Here is a 22,716-nt window from a genome sequence, read left to right as displayed (position 1 = left end):
GGAATGCTGGGAGATGTAGTCTGACAATACAGCCCTGCTGGAGACCATGGATGCCGCAAGGGGGCACTGTAGGGAGACACACTCCCCAATTTATAGGATTTCTTTATGACCAGGAAGTACTTCCATCAGACAATCACCCTGGCACCGGAAGTACTCCCAGATGCCTAATAAAAGTGACCACACTCCCTTATCCAGGTGAGTCGGAGCTGGGATGATGTGGGGCAACATTCAGTTGGAGGAGGGCAGTGCGGGAGTGAGAAAAAGAGTGGTATTGTGGAGAGAGAGAGAACCTATGTATTTGCGCTTGTGTGACTTTTGGAGAATTTTGATAAATAAACCTTCCATTATTTGAACCCGGGACTCTGTGTGTTCGTGTTTGGGGGTTTGGTGCTTGCTGATGCCCCTGGTTTCATCACACTATATGATGTTTGGCTGTATAAGCAGTGATACCCAGACACCCAGTGAAGACTGTTAGAATTAAGAGTTTGGATGCAGTTCAGCTACTAATTAAGTGCTGCTTTCATTACCCATGTCTGTTTAATGTGATGTCTACATGAGTTAAGCGAAACTGGATGGGCCTTCAATAAGAAAAATGCATGATTATGCCTTAAATATAACAAAAAATATTTTGGATTCCCCATACTTTCAGCTTCTGTAGACAGAGAGAAAACAAGCAAACATAATAAAACCTAATTTTGGTTTGGGTTTAGTCTAACAGCAAAAAGGTGTGCATTAAAAGAATAGTTCTTGGTTTGAAGAGAGACGTCTGGTTTATGTGCCCTCAGAGCCGTGGAGCAGTCACTGTTTTAGATGTGCAAGATCAGCAGTGCAATCGCTGACAAAATGAAAAGAATTAATTTAGAGTGTCAGGTTTCAAGAGCATGTACAGTAATTTTGGGTGGCTGAGAGGAAAAGACAGAAAGCCACTTGAAGAAGTAGATTAAAAAGCTCACGGACTTTGCCTTGTTTCTTTTTGACATATTTTAGTTTTTTTTTATTTTATTATTTTTAGTGGCATTTTGCTAATTGCAGTGAGAATTCCACTTTGTTTTAAAGAAATTACGTAATGTGGGACTGGAAAAATACTGCTTGTGCAGAGAACAATTGCATGCCATTGTGAATAACTGAAAAATAAACTTGTTGATTTTATTTGTTTGCAACCTTCAAAAACACAGGGACTGTCTTCCTGGCTTTGTTTTTGCATTTGACGGTTGTTGGCTTGGTCTATTTCAATCCTGAGTTAAAGTTAGTTTCTTGATAACAGCAAGTTGGCAAAAGATACTCTTGAAGTAATTTGAAGAATCAGATGGAATGATCTCAAAGTCTTGGGTTTAACTGTACCTCTAAGCCTAGTCACTAGGGGTCTAGAAGTGCAGGGCTTTTTGACTTGTGTCCTGATGACCACGTCTGAATCACAATTGCAATATAACCTTTTTATTAAGTTTTTTGTTGAAGTTTTTATTTATTTTTTAAAACAATGCATCTGCTGTAAGGGGGGCAACATTTTTAATCCATACTAAAAACAAGTATTACTCAGTCACAGATCAAACACTTTCCCGTTTTTTAATGAAAGCATAGAGACAGCTGGCTGCAGTTTTGAACACATTTGGACCATATTATCATATAAACATCTGCGAGTTGCCTTTTGGCTTGAATGTTTGAGTGCACCTACTACAGTATAAGGTGTTACATTGTCACCACAGAGACCCTAAAGCTATATGCTATAGTCACAAAAGTTTAGCAGTTTTACACAGAGTAACTGTTCTGTTTTATGTGTTACCAATTTGGAATTATTAGAATCTATTACAGAATAATAATTCCATTTTGCATGTACATCAATTTCATATTATCCTGCATATATACTTTAATTTCAGTTTGAAGAATTTGAGGTGTTCAGGAGGGTCTATTTTCATAGATGTAACAATATTTGAGAATACTAGGGGGCTTTGCCCCCTACTTGCTTCACTCGCCAACCCCCATGTTTAGTTTTCCGGATACACACTTTTAAGATTTTTTTTTCTTTGAATTGTTGCTATTTCATTAGTTTCACTTTTATTTCAGAACTTTGTAAAAAACAATATTTGGAATCTTTCGAGTCCCAACATGCTGAATTAAAAAAAATTAAATAATAATGTGAAGTGCAGCTTATCCAGTTAAAATGTATAACTTTTAAGTCTTTCTAATGTATAGTTAAACAAAAAATAAGGTGACTACAGAAGGATAAATTATTATTTTCTTTTACTCTTTTCTTCATTTAAACCTTGTGTTCCCATCTACATATATTGTATGAAATAGTGATTATCTTATACACTGCTCAAAAAAAGGGAACACTTAATCTTTACAGTCTAACACCAAGTCAGTTAAGCTTCAGGGATATCAATCTGTCCAATTAGGAAGCATAAGTAATTGTGAATCATCTTCACCTGCTTTGGTGCAATTGAAAGTGACAACAGATGCACTGGAGAGACAACAGCAAGACAACTCCCAAAAAGGAGATGGTTTTGCATGTGTTGGCCACAGAGAATTGCTCTCTCCTTAAACTTCCTGATTGATTCTTCTCTAGTTTTGCTAGTGCTCTCGTCACTACTGGTAGCATGAGGCGGTACCTGCAGCTGATTCAGGTTGCACAGGTAGTCCAGCTCCTCCTGGATGGCACATCAATACGTGCCGTCACAAGAAGGTTTGCAGTGTCTAGCAGCACAGTCTAAAGAGCACGGACGAGATACCAGGATACAGGCTGTTACGTGAGGAAATATGGACAGGGCCTTAGATTGGCATCAACCCAGCAGCAGGGCTGGTATCTGCTCCTTAGTGCGAGGAAAAACAGGAGCAGCACTGTCAGAGCCCTGCAAAATGACCTCCTGTTGGCTACTGGTGTGCATATTTCTGACCAAACTGTTAGAAACAGACTCCATGAGTGTGGCATGAGGGCCCCCTAATAAGACCTATGCTCATTGCCCATCACTGTGCAGCTTGATTGGCATTCACCAAAGAATACCACAATTGGCAGCTCTTCCATTTGCACCCTTTTCTCTGTCTGGTGATGCTGTGGTGAATATTATGCAGTCTACAGCATCATCCCGCATGACCGGTTTGGTGGTAGGTCATTGATGGTAATGTTGAGTCCAGCCCTCAATGGGTTGTTTCATTATTTTGTTCTCAACAAATTACACAGTGTTACTCAGCAAAGATTTTTCACTTGAATATTTTGTTCATCAAGATCCAATGTGTGATTTAAGTGTTCCCTTAATTTTTTGAGGAGCACATATATATTTTTCTGAAAGGAAGAAATGGGTTGGGAGGGTGGATTTTTAAATAAATCAGTTTTGCCATTAAATTTGTGAAAATGCAAACTTTAATTTTAAAAATCAAAAAATATGTCTATTTAAGATAAATAATTTCTAGATGATATGGGATACAAAAATATCCATAGGTTGGAGCTGGTTAATGTCCCTAGAAAGAAACTCTTTAATGCTATACGGCACATTTAATGTTTTATTAGCTCATGTTTCCTAATGTTTAGTTTTCCACAATGAAAAGCAACGTTAGCTTTTTTTTTGTCTTTTCCCCATTTGGATGTCTTGAGATGACTAGACAGATATTTTCCTGCTATGCTTTTGTTGCCTGGGTTTTTCTTCAGTGCTATCTGTTAATGTTTACCACAGCAAAGTATTTAGTGAAATACATTTGGTTTAATGGGTAAACATTTATTCAGTGTTGTCTTTCAGGAGGTGAATGTATTATACTGATAAAACAATTTTGCTTGTCAGCATCACAAACCATACATGGTGAATGTACTTGTTTTGAGTTATTCTTCAAAAGACATTGCTTCAGAAATGGTAATAATAAAAAGTTATTTTCTAGTTACCCAAGGCAATGTGCAACTTTTTGGCCGTGTTGCATGACCACAGCAGTTCAGTTTAAATACATTCCTTATGCCAACCTTTGCAAAGCCCTTATTCAAAACCAACAAGATGGGTTAGAATCAGGTATGACTTTCTGATATCAGCTATCCCATTTCATGATTTACTCTGATGGTAATGTTCTGACCATAGGTATCATAGCCTCTAAGTATAAGAAGTAATGCTTCACTTCTTAGGTTAAATGCATTTTGATGGCAGTAAAAATGTAGATTTAACCCCAGTACCTCTGTACCGTAAAATTTTAAAAACAAATTTATGTAACATAAAAACATCCACATTTTCAAAGTAATTTAAAGAGCCACATATAATTAGCCTGGAATTGGTTTAGGTGTAAAAAAAATTTGTATATTTGTAGCAATGTAATCAAGATTTAATTTATTTGTCACACATACAGACTCAAAGTTATATAATGAAATGCAGTGCAGTAGGCAGCTTGTACTGTGCAATTAAATAAAAAGTTATAAATTAAAAACATAAAATATTAAAAGGTGCAGATGGAGGTATAATAATTTTTAAATAATAAATAATTATTAAAGACATAAATAACAGGTGACTGTTTTTACAGTTTTGAGGTATGTCTGACATATGACCAATAGTTATTTTTAGTGTTAAGGAAATTAATCTCTTTCTGTCTTTCTGTTCTTTGTTTGAGGCAATGCAGACACCTACCAGATTTTAACTATTTAAACTGGCTGTAGAAAAAAAAAGGTGAAAGTAGTCTTTCATGATCCCAGCTACCTTGGTTTTGTAAATTTTTGTAAAAAGGTCCTGTAGTGATATCCCCATAATGAGGTGTGGTCCTTTTTTGAGTCATTTCCACACAAGGCAGAGATGCATCCAACCTGAATGCATTCAATGGCAGCACAATAGACAGAGTTTAGGACTCTTTTTGACATTCTCAATTTCTTCAGTTGTCTGAGATGATAAAGTTGCTGCATTGTCTTTCTCACCAGAATGTCTGTGTGTGGACAATGTTAAGTCACTCCTGATTTTGATTTTCAGATATTTGAAACACTCAGCCCTCTCCACTGCAATCTATTAATGAACAGAGTTGTGCACTCAGTTCTTCACTTCTCTTTCTTCCTGCTGAAGTTCACTATGAGTTCTTTTGTTTTGCTGACTTTGATTGTCAGACTGTTTTGCTGACACTTTAGTGACAGGCCAGCCACTTTTTCTAGGACGACCTAGTTGTTGTTGTTGCTGATGAAGCCTATCACAGCTGTAGCATCAGCAAATTTTGCAGTAGTGTTTTAGCTGTACCTGATTATACAGTTGTGTGTATAGTGAATACAGCAAGGGACTAAGAACACACCCCAGCGTGTTGAAGGTTTGTTTTCCCACCCTGATTACTTGAGGTCTGTCCAGGATCCCATGTGCATAGAGTGGACCTGAGACCCAGATTCTGAAATTTTGTTGCTAGTTTGGTGAGGACAGTTGTGTTGATGGCTGAGCTAAAATCAATTACAAAACACATAGGCATTTTATACTGTGTCCAGTTGGGGAACAGTGGAGGATAACACCTGGGAAATGGCATCATCTGTGGATATATTTGCCCGGTATGCAAACTGGATTGCATATAATAATATATAATATTATTATATAATAATATAGTATAATATAATAATGCTAGTAATAATTAATATAATAATAGTACGTTTTTGTTTATATAGCACCTTTCCTATGTCTTGGCTTCTTCTATGTACTCATTGCCTCCCAACTGTCAGGTAAACAGTGACTGGAAGGCTAGGGTATGCTTTAATATAAAACCTTCTCACTGAGTAACTCTACAAAGATTAGGGTACTTCCTTTTCTCAAAACATTGAAGAAAGCAAGTAAATTTGATATGGTTTTTATTTAAAAATCAGTCATGGTTGTGTATGTTCTTTCATGTTACCACTGATGATTTTACTTGAAGTCCTTGTTTTTACTGTTAATGCAAAACATCCATCCCTTGTGAATTCTTTAGAAATAAACAAATAAGCTATAGAAAGTTGGGCAAGAGGATTTTTCTCTCCATCTGTCTGTGCAGTCCTCAATTCAAAAACAAACTCATATTGTTGTTTCATGTTTTATGAGGGTTGATGGTACATTTTGTCATTTTCTTGGTATAGCTGAGTGTAGATATATATGTGGATATTTCCTTTGATGGATTAAATGTCCTGTAGGAGCTACATCTCGCAATAACACTATACTGTATGTAGTGAATCAGAAAATGAATGAATGAAAGTGCTACCCACTGCATTTAATCCTAAAAGAGATATATTGCAGGTTACCATGACTTTGATTGAACTTTGTTATACTTCTTAGCTTTTGCAGTCATATCTCAGGGGAATAAAAGCATATACAGTTAATTTCTACAGTACTGCTGTGTTTAATTGTCCAGGACATACCCATTCACTGTTTAGTATCTGTCTGAATATGACACTGACATACTGCTATTTCTCTTCATCTCTTTTCTGATAACGTAGGATTTTCCTCTACCCAAACCAAATGATTTACATATGTGTAGCAGCTGAAAGAGTAAAATGGTTTTCTCTCCTTTAAAGAAGATCGTTTCACACATCACACCATCCCATTCTCTTCAAACCTATTTAGAAAATGTCTTCCAAGTAGGGAATTTCAGTAGTACTTGGGGGCATCACAAACACAAGAGTGCTGTAAGGAAACCCACTTTCTCCTGTTAGTCTGCTCAGAGAAAGTGCAATTGATAGGAAGTTCATCCAAGCTGAAAGAAACGTGTTTGTTTACAAGTGTGTAAAAACCTGAGCTTTTGGCTGTTGGCTTTATTTAACTTTCTGTTGTTTCATTCATTCAAGAATCAGTCTGTCTCATTTTTTTTCCATCTTATTGGCTGAGCTCACATAATGGCATTATGTGGCCCTTTATGAAAAAAATTATGATGTTTTGGCCAACTTTACTTTTGCTTAAACTCACTTTTGTTCATTTTAGTGTGGTTTACGAGATATCTGATTGTACTCCTGGACACTGTCTTGTGATTCCATCTAGTTACTTACCCATATTGCAAAAGCTAAACTTCTAATTCACTCAGTTCAGTCAGATATTACTTGCTGTGTTTGGGTTTTTTTTGTTGTGATTTTTTAGGCTGTCTGGTGTATAAGTGCTTCCCTATTAATTGCCTGACTTTTTCCATCAGTCTCTTTGTTCTCATGATATGATTTGGTTAACGCTTATTGGCTCTTTTAGATGGTATATTTTTTGACTGATTAGCAGGTTCAATAATTTTTGCTGTAATCTTTTTTAACTGCTTCATTGGAAAAATGGTTAAGCCCAGTTAACACCTAATTATTTTTTTCTTTTTGGACACAGCATCATGTTGTTTCCTGCTTTCTTATGGTGAATGTATTGGTGTGGCCTGGCTGTCCCAATTACCTGTAAGCTTGAGCTTGAGGAAAGCTCTGCCAACACGATTAAACTAAAATTAATTTTTTTTTTCTTCTTCTAATGTAACTGTTTTGCAATATTCTTTTGTATAAGGCAAATTCCAGAACACATTGAAACAAAACACTTACATTTTTGTGCGTGAATCATCTTACAAAACAAGTTTATACTGCCATCTGGGCTTTGGTGATGTTTCACCATTTCATAACGAGAAGACTTTCAGCACATTAGCCCCCTCGTGCTAGCCTGAAAAGGCCTGCTGTAACCTGCGAAAATATGTAATTAATAGATTGTTTAGCTATTGTGGGTTTAAAACTGTAAAATACTTTTAAAAGAATATTACCCACATTGTGTGTTGTGTGTCCTTTGATGTTTGAAACTTCTGTAAAATCATTCTTAATTGGTTGTCACTCTACTGTGGAGGGCTCACAATAAAGAAACATCTCCTCACAAGTATATAAACTGTAGTATATGAGCTGCAGTACTGAGATGAACTTTGTTGTCATCAAATTCAACACCCACGCTAGGGAAAACCTCTGAAGGACGAGTGATAGGAAATTTACATACTGAATTCAGGCCAATTTTTTCTATGAATGCTCTGTGCATAACTCGAGTAATCAAGCCTTACAAGGAATTAAGAGAAGTCCCTTAAGGAAAGAAAAAAAAAGTGAAGTGAGACACTTTTATTAACCTAGTAACCTCTTTTTGAAAGCCAGTGGTGAAACATGATATTAATAATACTGCAGTATGGACAAACCAACTGTGAAGTGGAGCCTGGCATGAAATAGTTTGCACAGTGTAAGGGCACCACTATGATGAGGCAGATGCTCACCACCTCACCAAGTAAAAGGGAATCAGTACTTGTAAAGGTAGGCTTAAAGAGCATCAATGGATTTTGCTTTGTACCATTGTGTTCTCTTATGATAATACTTTATTTACAATGAAAAGCACCATTTTTGATAAATGTGGCCATCATGGAGGCATTCTAGGTAAGGAGGATTAAAGTGAGAGTGCACTCTTTGTTATTCTGCAAATCAACAATTTGCTTAATTTCTACATGCTTTTAATGGTATTTTTGTGGGCACCTTAGCGATTTTGGGCAATGTGATGGCTGGTAATGTACAAGTACCAGCTTTAAGAAGCTGGTGACTAGTAAGTGAGGCTGACTTTCCTATTAACACCATTGTGTACTGTACCCATAATTGTCCTCTTAATGTTAAACTACTAATGACAAATTTACCTAAAAATATTATAGCCATTATTCCAGGTGTGTGTGATAAGTTCTTGAAAAAGGAGGAATGCCAGTTTGTATTCACTCAGCCACATTTCTTCTTATCATTGTTATTTGTGCTGTTTCTATGAGTATTGTTGCCTTTGTCTTTTGTAGATTGCTGCAGGCTTACTTACAATAGTTCAACCTGATCTGGCCCCGGTCTTACAGCTTTAGTTCTTCGACTGAAATTCATGCCTAAAAATGGGTTTTCTGTTAACGGCTGACATATCTTATTTTAACTCTCTTGAACTCAGCCATTGCATTGTGGTTTCCTAGGCTACGGCTTTCTTCCTGTGTTTGGGTTTCAGTACAGATCATCTCATTCCCAGTTAAAAATTTAGCTAATGAGAATCTTTGCAACTGTTTTTGTTCTGCTGCTTAGGATCTACCAAAACGAGGGTCTGTTTACAGCACATGCTCATCACATGTGGCAATAAAAAATATTTTAGAAAACAAAAGAATAATTTTTTGAGCATATGTTTATTGTAATGTTTTGTTTTTTAATTAAATAACCTTTATCAAGTTATTTAAATGAGAGTGTTCAACAAATACTTCTTTGTAAGAGTTAATTAGACCTAGTGCTATTGTATTCTTTATTCTAAATAATCAGTTAAATTTCAGTTTTTCCTTGCAGTAAGGTAGCCTTATGGTTGTCAGATTGATCCTTAAAAACAGCTCACTATGCTATATGACAATTTTAATTAAATTTCTCAATTAGAAAGCAACTTGATTTCATTTCACATATGTCACTTAATTTTGGAGAAGCAGAGCTGCTATGTCAGAACCCTAACCATAATAAGAAATTGCCGATTTCAGAACTTTTATGCCAGTTGTGTGATATGATAACACTGTAAAAGTATAAAAAAAATATTTCCTTGTTGTCAACATTTGTCTTAAACATTGCAAACCAGTTTTAGTTTCTGAGCCAGAGCCAAGTTAAAAAACCCATGCCAGACTGCAGTGTCTTATGTCAATGAAACCATCTGGCAACACCACCAATCAAAGGAAAGCCAAAGTTGGCTGAATATAGTTGTTGTTGGCTGAACATAGGGGTTGTTGTAGTGTCTTGATGGGTAATAGAAATAATTGTTATGTTATTTCTTTTACCCTTTTTAATTTATTGTACATGTATGTATGTATGTGTTTATGCATATGTATCGGTAGCCATCTTTCCGTTAGCAGAAACCCCCGTCTCTCTGTGTATGTATTTTGTTTTCTGTTTGTCTTTCAAGTCTAGGCAAAAATGGCACTTTGTCATAATGCATAATATTTTGTATAAGAGGGGAGTCACTATACAATGAATACGCTGAGTATAAGCATTACTATTTCCTCATATCCTCAACAGATTGGAATTAAATCCTTGCCTTGTCTCTGTACGGAGTTGGCATAATTTCCCTCAACCTCAGTGAGCTTTGCTCCAGGTACTCTGTTTTTTCTCACCCATCCCAGAGACATATGTTTCAGGTTAATTAACTGGTGAGTCTAAATTGAGCCAGTGTAAGTGCATGGGTATACAGACCCTTCATTGGGCAGGGATACTTTATGACCCAATGAATAAATTAAGTGATTTTTTTTTCATTCATGGCCAGCTTTTCTCTTTGTTGAGTTTGCACCTTAACCCAATGACTATAGTGGTTTTCCTTACATTTCCACAAAGACATGCAGGTGAAGATATTTAGGTATTCTAAATTCGCCTTAAGTGAATGTAGGTGTGTGCTATATGATGGGTTGGTGCTCATCTCTGTGTGTTTTCTAAATTGCACATGCTATTGCTTGGTCAGACTCTTTTCCCCATTATCCTTAATTGGTTTAAGCAAGCTTTTGAGTATCATGTTGCGTATGTTAGATTATGCTTAAATATGGATATTCTTCTTAGTATTTTTTCCTATTCTTCAAACAGAGTGCACCATATAGTGGATGAGATACCCTTTATTTGAGGAAATGCTAGGTGTTAATGACACCAGTGGCGTAAAAAGCATCCTCATAGCATGATGCTTTGGACTTTGGAAATGTATTGTTACTGCTTAAAGAGTTCACATTAAAAATACTAAATGGATAAGTATGTGTACAAATCTTTTGTTGTTCAGAAAATTATGATGACTTTCAAGGGGATTTAATAATTTGTGCATGTCACTGTGCAATGTTAAAATGATGTAAAACCTTTGCAGACTATTCTTTTGATTAAATCCAGCAATTTAATCCATCTAACAGGACTCATTTATAAAATGTATAAATACTGCAGACACCTACCTTAATGCAACATTAGGGATGACTGTGTGAGTTTTAACAGCAAAGACTTAAGTGTAAAACAAACAGCTGTTACATAGGCTCTAATATTAACAGCTTCTTTGCAAAATGTGAGCTCACAGACAGCTGCTTTTCCCACTAGAGATCAGAGATGTCCATGAGTAATGAAGTAACCATTTGTAAATCATTATTAGAGTGATGATAAATATTTTCCTGGTAAATGAAACAGTGCTGCTTTAATGTTGTAATCTAGAGTACTTTAGTCTTAACTACTTCCAAGATGAAGCCATGAATGCTGCACAAAGTGGAAGCTGTTCATATTACTGAAGAAACCACTGTTTTCAGATGGACTAATGATTTTGTTCTCGATCATTTGACCAGTTATGAAAAGCATCAACTTTGTCAAATCTTTGTACAAGAGAGCATTCCATATGGTACTGATGTAAAATAAGCCAGTTTTCAGTTTTCTGCCTTTTTAAGTACTGAAAGAATGGTAAACATGAAGTCCTCAGCAATTATAGGCATATCTTTCTTTTCACAAAAGTAAAATAAATCTGTTAAAACATCACGTAAATTATTTTGTTTTTAACTGTTCCAAATTTTGACAGTACAATGTCAGAATGCCATAATATTAATATATTGTGAAAACACATCATTAAAAAAAATTGAATGTGAAGAGTCACTTATCCATTTGCTGATATTGTACTACTCATCACCAATACAAATATTTTTTTTACACAGGTAAATGCAGAGACCAGTTTTCCTGTGCATTAAACTTGGTTATAAACATTTTGTACCAGATTTGAGCCTCCCTTTTTCTATAAGCATACCTATCAATAATTAACTAACAAACTGTTGGAGGTAACATAAGGTTCAACTCTTTTCTTACACAAATATAATTTATGGAATGATAACTTACAAATGTTATCAAGTAAAACTTCTCAGATGTAGGCTGAAAGGTTGACAATGACACTATCCTTTAAAAATATGAAGCCTTAGCTTCTTAGCTTATCGATTGCCTGTGTTATTGTACAAGTATCACCTTAACTAAACAGACCATGCATTTGCTTTTCTGTATTCCAAATCTGCTCTATTAGAAATGTGTTCTTCATGGAAATTGTATTGGAAATTACTTTTTAGAGCAGCAATTTGAAAGAAAATGAGAAAATGTTTCTTTGGGTCTTTCGGGGTATTTTGTCTGCGTCTCTGCTCATAAAATATAGCAGATTATGTCACATGTTAGTGTTACTGTTCGGTAAACATTCACTTGAGGTCACTGATTGAAAAAAAAAGAAGTTGTTTTTAGGAAAGAAACCCAGGAAGCCTGTCTTTATACACGGAGTTGTGGAAAATTTGAAATGAGTCTTAGTAATGCAGGTACTGCATTGTTATGAAGCAACAAATGGATGTCAAATTAAGACAACTCTTTTCTGTTCTTACTTCTTTTGTTATAGAATGGAACCAAGAAATACTGGGATTTCATGAGAACACATGACAGGTAACTCAGACTCTTTCATACTGAAATGTTTATATTTATGTTACAAATATTATAGATTAAGAATACCTACTGTAACATCATGGATGCTGATGTACTTTATTTTGTATTGGGGTGCATTGTACAAAAGTAAATTAAAAATGGAAATTGAAGAAACCAGAACAGAAGTGAATGAAAATTCAGTTACAGTTGAATTCCAGTAATTTGAAAGACTATAAAGGTTATGATGGCAAAAGTCATTGTCTGCTATGGTCAGATGGCCAGGGAGAAGAGAAAAACACAAGCTCCTGTTAACAAGGAAGCTGGATGAAATATACGTCAAGGATTTCTAATGACTGAGCATTGTAATGTACTGAAATATTATAACGTTATTATTTATGGACTACATATAATGAAATCTTTGCAAAGATTTGAAGCCGTGGGTATCATGATACCATCCTTAATCTATTCCAGCATCAAACACAGAGTACTTTGGCCAGATTGCAGTGTTACAGAGCATCACCATAGCATATTAGGAAAAGATAACAGAGACAGAAGATATTAGTAACTACTAATTAAAAAAAAACTAAATTAGTCGAAATGCTTATGAGATGAAGTGGATTGCCAGAGAAGGACTTGAACAGAAAATTTCTCAATATGCAGATGATATGGTCCTGTATATATCAGACCCACAAAATACTGTGCCTGCAGTCCTAACAGCACTAACAGAATTTCAAAAGATTTCTGGCCTCAGAATTAATTTGAGTAAAAGTGCGCTCTTTCCAGTGAATTCTCAAGAACACAATATTAGATTGGACACCTTCCCTTTTATCATTGCAGATCAGTTTAAATATCTAGGGGTAAACATCACAAGTAAACATAAAGCTCTTTATCAACAAAATTTCAACATATGTATGGAAAAAATTAAGCAAGACTTGCATAGATGGTCAACCCTTCACCTCACTTTAGCTGGAAGAATTAACATTATTAAGATAACTATCCTCCCTAAGCGTCTCTTTTTATTTCAAAACATCCCAATATACATCAATAAATCATTTTTTAAGAAATTAGATTCAACCATAACCACATTTATTTAGAATTCAAAACATCCACGTATCCAAAGAGGCAGAAGGTGGCATGGCTCTACCTAACTTTCAGTTTTACTACTGGACAGCAAACATACAAACTATAAAAACCTGGACATGGACACAAATAGATGAACATATACAGACTTGGTCTGCAATAGAAATAAAATCCTGTAGTACTTCTTTATATTCCTTGCTTTGTGCCCCAATAAATGCAAGTTATCGCCAATATACTAGCAACCCAATAGTGTTTCACTCACTCAGAATATGGAACCAATGTAGGAAGCATTTTAAGATAGAGAATCTTTTATCGGTGGCACCTCTGCACAAGAACCATCTTTTTCAACCCTCACAAACATATGCAGTTTTTAATGTCTGGAAAACATTTGGGATTAAATTACTTAAAGATCTGTACATAGACAACGTCTTTGCATCCTACGAACAATTACATTCTAAATTTAACTTTCCAGCAACACATTTATTTCACTATCTTCAAATTAGAAACTTTGTTAAACAGAACCTGCCCAATTTTCCTCACCTCCCACCTCCCTCTATGCTTAAAAAATATTGCTCAGTTTCAAGGACTTAGACAGCATTTCTGCAATATATAACACCATCTTACTGTCCCTCCCTTTCAAAGATCCAAGAGAGCAGTGGGAAAAGGATCTGTCACTCAACATCTCAGAAGTGGAAGGTAGCAATGCAGAGAATTCACTCAAGCTCCATATGCGCAAAGCATACAATTATTCAACTCAAAATTATATATCGAGCATATCTGTCTTGCATAAAATTGTCCAAAATGTTTCAAGGGCAAGATCCAACCTGCGAACACTGCAATCAAGTTCCAGCCTCACTGGGTCACATGTTTTGGGCCTGTACCAAATTAACATCATTCTGGACCAAAATTTTTAAATGCCTTTCAGACAGCCTTGGTGTCACAATCCCTCCCAACTTAAAGTGGATAAGGACAAACAAACTGTGATTGCCTTTACTACATTATTGGCACGTAGACTTATCTTGCTAAACTGGAAGAATCCTATCTCTCCCCTTTTAAGTCAGTGGGTAACTGATGTTATATATTATTGAACTTGGAAAAAATCTAATTCTCACTTAGAGGATCTGTGCAGAAATTTTTCAAAACCTGGAAGGATCTAATCAATAACATTATAGAATAAGCTTTTAAAGCACTGAGAAAGCAGATTCTTTCCCCATTTTCTTTTCTTCTCCATTTATCTATATTCATTTATTAATTTATCTATTTACTTATGTTTACTAGGTTTAAGTTTTATTCTGCTGCCCATGCTCTTTTTCTCAGGGGTGGGGGTTGATTTGTTTTCAATCCTATTCTTGTAAAATTGGTCTGTTTGTATGGAATGTTGTGTGATTTCAGTAAAATCAATAAAATTAATTAAAAAAAAAACAAAACTAAATTAGTATTATTTATTTATTTATTTTACAATAGAAGTACTATGAGTAAATTTGGTGTTTGTCAGTAGTTTAAAATGTTCAGCAGTAGTAGCCTGACATATATCTTTCAGTAAAGGTTTTTTGGTGCATAAAAACAAATTGTCACCTGAATAGTTTTTATTGGAACTGCTCTACCAATATATAAAGTAGAAATACTTTTATACTAGCACCCTGATTTTTCATGCTGGGGTCGATTTAAACTCATCATTCAGAGTCAATATTTGTCAACCAGACGTGATGGTTTGAACTATACTATGAGTTTCTGCCAAGATCACATGACACATAGGGCCACCAGCACAAACATCCATATAACATTGAACTTTGGTTTGCACATTATTGGGCAGTTTCATCTCCATTTTATTCAACAACACCTTTGTAGTGCAAAAAACCTTCTTCTATTTTCAAATAAATCATCCCCAGAGACAAGATGAAAATACAGAGTGATTCTGTATTTGCTCATAGATATGCACAAATGTCTCAGTCCATCAAGTGAGCAATCAATAAAATAATTCATTCCCTTTTATACATTTCTATTACCATTACCTTATCTAATACAGCATGTCATCTGACTCTTAATATGCAGAATTCTATCATCCTAGCCAACTGACTTCAGCCGCCAGTAACTTACTGACAATACATGTCAATTCTACCATTATTCTAAACATTGTTTCATCAATGGGGGTGTCCGACAAGTTTTCCCATTGATCTTATCACCGCTTCATAATAGGGGTGTTTGGGCTTTCTCACTCGTTTGTTCTCTTTTTAAGGGGTGTTTATTACTCATTTACTTCAGTTTAACCTTATTAATTACCTTGATGGCTCCTCTTAAGATGAGGCAACCCTCAGGTGCTCAAGCTTTAAGCCATGTTTAGTTAACCCTTTAGTTTCCTTCAGTCATTTTCCTTTTACTTTTAATAATCCATTGATACAACTTCATTTAAGTATATATTTGTATTAAATTGTAAAAATTAATATGTATTGATTAAAAATATTTGATTAAAATTCTATACAGTGGAAACACCTTTTGAGAAAAAAGTAACAGCAATTCGACATATGCTTATTTAGCATCATGTATTCCTCTGCCTTGCATGTCTTTTGGAGACAATGTTTTACAGTAGTTTCATATTTTCTAATTAGAGAGTGTCAATATGCTTTCATGGATGTTGTGTGAAGCTAAACACCAACATGAGGTCACCACAAAAAGGGCAAACTACCATCTAAATTAGGCATTATGAAAGAAGCTTTGGACAGTACACTCAAAATTATGCCAGCAGAACAATGAGTACATTAAGAGGTCTCCTCTAGCTAGATAGCAGAAAAAATGTGTAAAACGTTTCTTTCTGAAACATAAAGTAGATGTTGCATATTAGAGAATGCATGAAAATGTTTTTATATTTGATTGGATTTTATATCAAAATACACATTAGGCAAAATTATCTAGTGAATACTACTAGGCAGTGCATATCTGTATGAAAGGCACTTGAAAGTAAAAGACTGTAAAGGTAGAAGTGCATACTAGTTAGCAATATAGTTTGAAAATCACAAAAACTGAACTCAAAGCATGATATAAATAGTCTGAAAGCACCAAAATATGAATTGAAGGTTTTGATGTAAACAGAGGCCATTCAAAAAGGAAAAATGACTAAGGGGTGATTTTTTTAGAAAAATGGGAATTGCTAGAAAAGGGAAGGAAGGTGTTCCTCAAGTGGCAAAAAAATAAACATGAAATTTGAAGATACAAATGGTAGTAGGTCAAGTAGTGGACAAAAGTGGACCTGTGATTATGAAGAGCTGATGAGTAGCTCTTCGTAGTAAACAAGGAGGAGGAAGGTTGAGGAGATTTTCAGTAGAACTTCTAAAATTGATGATAATGATAAGATTTCTTCTTGCTGTAATCTTTATTTTTTTCTTTTGATAACATTCATTACAGAGCAGTATAGTGGTATAGCTATAGTGTTGCCATCTCTCAGTGTTTGTGTTATTTGATTGCTGGTTGGCCATCTGGAGTTTTGTATATATGTATATATATTTTGTATATATGTGCTTACTGCATATATATATATATATATATATATATATATATATATATATATATATATATATATATATATATATATATATATTGTGACAGATAGAGGGTCTCCGTGACCCCTTGAACCCTCAGACTAGACGTCAGACACCAGGTAAAAGTCCAAATATAATATTTATTAATATAAATAAGTGCACAAAGCACCCTCCTCTCCACAATACTCAATAATAAACAAACAATCAATAATCAATCTTCCACACTCCCAGACACTTTGCCACCCTTCCTCCCAGCTCAGCTCAAATGTCTGGGCTTACCCAGAGTCCTTTTATAGCCCCTGACCCGGAAGTGGCTCCTGGCCAAACCCCCAAGTCCTTATCCCTTCCGGGTCAGGGTAAACAGTCCTTTTCATCCCAGGAGCACGCCGCTTCCTCCAGTCACGTGACTGTGACGCACTCCCGGGTTATAGGGCATGCAAGAGCCCACTAGCCCCCCTACAGCGACTCCTGGTGGCCCCCAAGGTATCCAGCAGGGCTGTGTCACAACACTACAAAGTCCATGAGGCCCTGCTGGAACTCGGGGCACAAATATGCTGTCCGGAGGGCTCCTCCTAGCGGCCTGGGGGTGGCGACCGGAGTTCATAGCCAGTCGTCCATCACAATATATATATATATATATATATATATATATATATATATATATATTGTGATTGTGTCTTGTATGGTGTATTGTGTTGTTCAATTCTATTAACCTCCTTAATATGTGGAGAAACTCCTAGGAACAATGTATCCTGGCAATAAAGATCAAGTTAAGTTTTTCAACACAATTCACACAGATTTCCTCTAGGTACGTTGCTTTCCTCCCACAATCCAAAGCCCTTCAATCAAGTTTAGTGCTGGTTCTACTTTACTCCATAGTGAGTATGTGACTTTATTTTTGTGCACTATGGACTGCCATCCCAACCACTGGCATCCCTGCCTTTGCACCCTTAGCAGCCAGGTTTGGCTCCAGTCCCTACAACTATGACCTGAACAATTACATAAAAAATGGATAAATGGATGGAGAGATGTTTTATATTTAGTAGTCCAATTTATGGGACTTGTACATCTTTGTAGTAAATGTATTAAACTCTAACAAAAAAATAATTAAGCTGTAACATTGTGCGTTCTAATATTATTGTAACATTTTAACAGAGTAACTGTGAAACAAGACATTGTGCTAGCATGTATTTAGTGCAATGGGCAGGGTGATCATTTTGAGGTTTTCTGATTTTTATTTAAGAGCTGCTTCAGTGAAACAATGCAACAAGATGCTGGCATTTTCCTGTTCAGGGAGTACCCAGCACTTTTCTTTCAAGCAGTTATAAAGAACACTCGTTTACATTTCAGTACTGTGCTTTGTTGGAATTGCTGTGTCCAACCCAGAACTAAGGAAGGGCTTTGCCTCAAAGTCTGGGCCACTTTAAACAAACCAGTGTTGTAAATGTAAGACGTGTGAGCCTAAGCATGCTGGTAAATAATGGCATTTGTTTTCAAAATGTTTCCCTCAGGTTTAGAGGCGCCAGTTTAACTGATTGTTGAATTATAACAGGCATGCCATTTGGGTCAGAATCTAATGGAATGTTCATAGGTAGAGTAGGCATTTATATTGAAGAAAGCTGGATAAATCAGCTGCTTTTTAGGTAATAATTCTTATGTAATCCTCTTAATCAAAGTAGTTTCTTCAGATCTTTCCATTCCCCAGGTCTTATAGCAGTCTCAACTATGTATGGTAAAGGATCTGGCTTAAGTTGTTCATCATTGACAGCAAAATAAAAAGTACATTTATGATAATTCATCACAACAAGCATATCCATATTTTACCCTGTAAACTAATGAAGGCTGCACTGTTTGAATGTAATTCTGTCTTTTCAGTTTAATACACTTTTAAGATCTATAGTTTATAAAGGGGACTTGCTGTTGATATCATGAATCTGAGAAATTACTTAAAGAATTGAGTTATGACTTTAGGTATAGTTAAATAAGAACTGACAGTGTCATCTCCAAGTTGGAGGACTTGTGTAGTAATTGTAATGGGAGCTGCTTTATGCCAAGTAGGCAGACTTATTCACTGACCTTTGCCTATTAACTGGGTCCTGTTGATCCAGTCAGGTTGTGCTCTTAATCTGTTTCCATGAGAAAAATTGAGTTATATTTTTCAGTTCTTGCCTTGATAGATTTAATTTTATTGTAACCAAGCAGGATGTCAAGCAGCAAAGTACTGTTACTGCATGCAAGTTAGGGTAACTTCTCATCTAATTCTGGGATATACATTTGTCTAGTCTAAGGGTGTACTCACATTAGGCATGTTTGTTCTGTACCGTGCCAAAGCACGATTGTCCCCCCTTCCCTACTCCCCCGCTGGCCTGCACTCACACTGCACTTAATGTTCTGAGCCCTGGCACGCTTTAGTCATGACCATGTGACTTTGTCTAAAGCCAAAATAAAATCTGAACACAGAGTGACAGAATGTATGTCAAAATGATTTTACCTGTTTTGTGGTTGTTTTGGACTCATGTAGGGCAGGATAACACTCTGCTCTCTTACAGATTTATTGAGCGTGCAGTGCAGCATTTTGCTGTTAATTGTTTTGCGTGTATGATAAGATTTTTACTGAGACAGATGATGTTAAGGGAGGAGTTTGCAGCTTTTCTTGCCAATTACAATTCATGTTAATGTGTACAGTGAGAATAAAAACCTGTTGTTAACTCAAAATGAGAATTACACTATCTGGCTTGTCCATCATTGACATCATGTCTGTTTTTTGTGTTCGGCATGTTTAGCGATCACACTATTCCTGAATGCTACTGAACCATGCTCGGGCCCACCTCTTCCAAGTGGGCCAGGGCACAGTACAGTTGGCCCAGCACAGAGCGATCACACTAGTCAAACAAACTAGGCTTTGCGGGGTTACATGTGAACAAACATGCTCAAGCAAGAAACCAGTTGCCAGTGTGAGTACACCCTAAGTCAGGTAACGTTTGGTTTGGTTGAAATGGAGGAAAAGGTCAACTTCCAAGAAAAGAATTGTGACAGAAAATGGTTTTCAAAGACTATAAATCTTAATCACCCATGAAATGTCTGATGCCTTGCTTTATTCTATGCATTTGTTTTTGCCAAGAACGTACGAGAGTACATGATTTACGAACAGTGCCTATAAAAATATTCACCCTGTTGGAAATGTTCACATTTTATTATTATACAACATTAAAGCACAGTGGATTTAATTTAAGCTTTTTTGACACTGATCAAAAGAAAGACTCTTTAATGTCAAAGTGAACACAGATCTCTGCAAAGTGGTCTAAATTAATTACAAATATAAAACACAAAATAATTGACTACATTAGTCTTTACATCCTTCAAGTTAGTATATAGTAGATGCACATTGGCAGTTATCATGTGTTTTTTTTTTAACCAGTGGTTTTCTCTTTGCCACTGGCCAATTAACCATTGGGCACCTGGGCCATGGTTGTCTGTACAGTCTCTGTCGTGGCAACTTGCAACTCCTTTAGACTTCGAAATTTCTTGATAACCTCCCTCACTAGTCGTCTTCTACTTGCTCAGTTACTCAGTTTTAGTGGATGGCCTGCTCTAGGCAGATATACAGCTGTGCTGAGATATAGAGCTGTGCTTTAGTCTTGTCATTTCATATTTTTAGTGGTTGATGTAACTGGACTCCTAGGGATATTCAGTGACTTGGATGTTTTCTTGTATCCATCCCATCACTTGTGCTTTTTAATCAAAGTTACATGGAGTTTTCTTTTGTCTTTATTGTGTAGGATAGGCTGCTGATTTACCACAAGTTGGACCTTCCAGATAAGGTCAATTTTTATACTACAATCAGTTCAGACCCCTTGGCTACAAACGGTCGATCTCCATTTAACTAATTATGGGCTTCTAAAATCAATTTCCTGCACCAATGATGATTTAGGTGTGTCATGTTAAATTTTACAATTATTTCTAATCAGTTATTTTGTGTTTTGTATTTGTAACTAATTTAGACCACTTGCAGAGATCTGTTTCCACTTTGACATTAAAAAATATTCTGAATATTGTTTGGTTGACCAGTGTTAGAAAAGCCATATTAAATCCACTGTGATTCACTGTGGTATACCAACAGAATATGAAAACTGTGAAGGGGATAAATACTTTTTATAGGTAGTGCATAAAAGTGTATTAAATAACTTATAGGTGTGCATATAATATCAGAGCACTGGCTATTGTAAGTTGAGATTTTCACTCAGTTAACTTTTACTAAAGTGGTGGCAACAGCAATTTAATAGGGATGTACAAGATTTCTATACATGAGCACCCATTAAACCCTACAGAATTTCTGTACAGTGAACATGAGAGTAGCTTTAATTTTATAGCACTGTTTTCTAAACAGTAAAGAAACATATTTATTTATTTTCATCTCATTTCCAACCAACTTTTTTGGAAAGAGTCATAATGGCAACACATCAAAGTTTTCAGACAAAACTTCCACAATCCCAGCATCAGGTCTCCTGGGGATATTGCAGAAGCCCCCAGGCTAGATCAAAAGTAATGTCTTCAGGATGTCTTAGATCTGCCTCTGGATGTTCTGCCACAGGTTGCAGATTGGTAGGTCACAGGGGCTAATAGATCAGGAGATTAAACATATTCAAAAGACTAGTGTCAAAAACAGAAATACTGATTGACCACGTGGCAAAATCAAAATGAGGCCAAAATTCAGAATCTCAATAACAAGGTAAAAAAAAAAGTCTTTTAACCAGCAGGAGTTCAAAAGAGAGAGGACACATTTTAAATGACTGCTAATGCCTAGCAATCACATTCTTTCATTAGCGCTCTGAGCTTTGATTGTATATGAGGTTATGTTTGCTTGATACATTGAAAGTTTGTCAAAATACTTAAATGAATACCTGTTGAACTGCTGCCATTGGAGTGATCCTTACAGAATTAATAGAAGTGTATTCCAGTTCTGTAAGTGTTATTATCCTTTGTAGATCACTCAGATTGACAGAATGAAACAACTTGAAAACTGTGAGTTTCATGCCTTTTAAAAGGAAAGCATCTTTATTAATTTTTGAGCTGATTTAAAGAACCCTTGCACTGGTAATGTCTCTGTATACTTGTAATTTTTTTTACAGAAAAAGAAACTTTCCAAGAAAGACTCTTATTTTTCAATCTACATTTTGCAGAACTTTTTTTTTTAAGTTAAAACCAGTTACAAGGCTTTCCTCATATATTCAAACTGTGATATTCTCAGTAAAGATAAGAAAGACTTCTTCCTTGAAAATCTCCAAGGGGGCCCACCATCTTTATGTTATGAATGTGTCCATAATGGAGTAAAGGTTACGAACCACAGTTAAAGCTGCATAGATCATACACTTTCTTCTTGTTCACCTATTTAGTTTTAAGTGCTTGTTTTATAAAGAAAGAACATTTTTGGAATAACAGTGACAGTCCTTAAACTCAATTATTACCTGTAGATCGAATGTTCTTTTGCTCTCATTGAGGAAATCTTACATACTTTAATAAGAATGTTGGCACCTGCAATACAGAAATTAAATTTAAATGAATGCAGACAACAGTGAGACTTCAAGTTATTACAGTGTGTAAGGGCTCTGACAACTAGGTCTCTGGAAAAGTAGTAGTGAACTGCTGTTCCGCAGTTCATTTTGTCGCTGAGATTATAATAATAACATATTAGACAATGTATGTGTGCCATAATATTCAGGTGTGTGTGCTAAGTTAACTAATATGAAAGTTGGAGCATTTCACATTTTTTATTTATTTTATCCA

At 35.7% G+C, this 22,716-nt stretch overlaps 1 protein-coding gene across 2 annotated transcripts in view; it reads left to right on the top strand.

The window, feature by feature from the left end:
* nudt14 (nudix (nucleoside diphosphate linked moiety X)-type motif 14) overlaps positions 1-22,716 on the top strand; it is a 130,875-nt gene that overhangs the window by 50,156 nt on the left and 58,003 nt on the right. For both annotated transcript variants that reach the window (XR_003718599.2, XM_028821500.2), the window contains exon 2: positions 12,297-12,340. Coding sequence is in view for 1 of the 2 variants with exons in the window: in XM_028821500.2 (XP_028677333.1) it covers positions 12,297-12,340 (44 nt within the window). In the remaining variant the exon portion in view is untranslated. The remainder of the gene's footprint in view (positions 1-12,296; positions 12,341-22,716) is intronic.

Source organism: Erpetoichthys calabaricus, chromosome 16 (genome assembly GCF_900747795.2).
Source record: "Erpetoichthys calabaricus chromosome 16, fErpCal1.3, whole genome shotgun sequence".
Lineage (NCBI taxonomy): Eukaryota > Metazoa > Chordata > Cladistia > Polypteriformes > Polypteridae > Erpetoichthys > Erpetoichthys calabaricus.
This window is presented reverse-complemented; position numbering and strand designations above follow the sequence as displayed.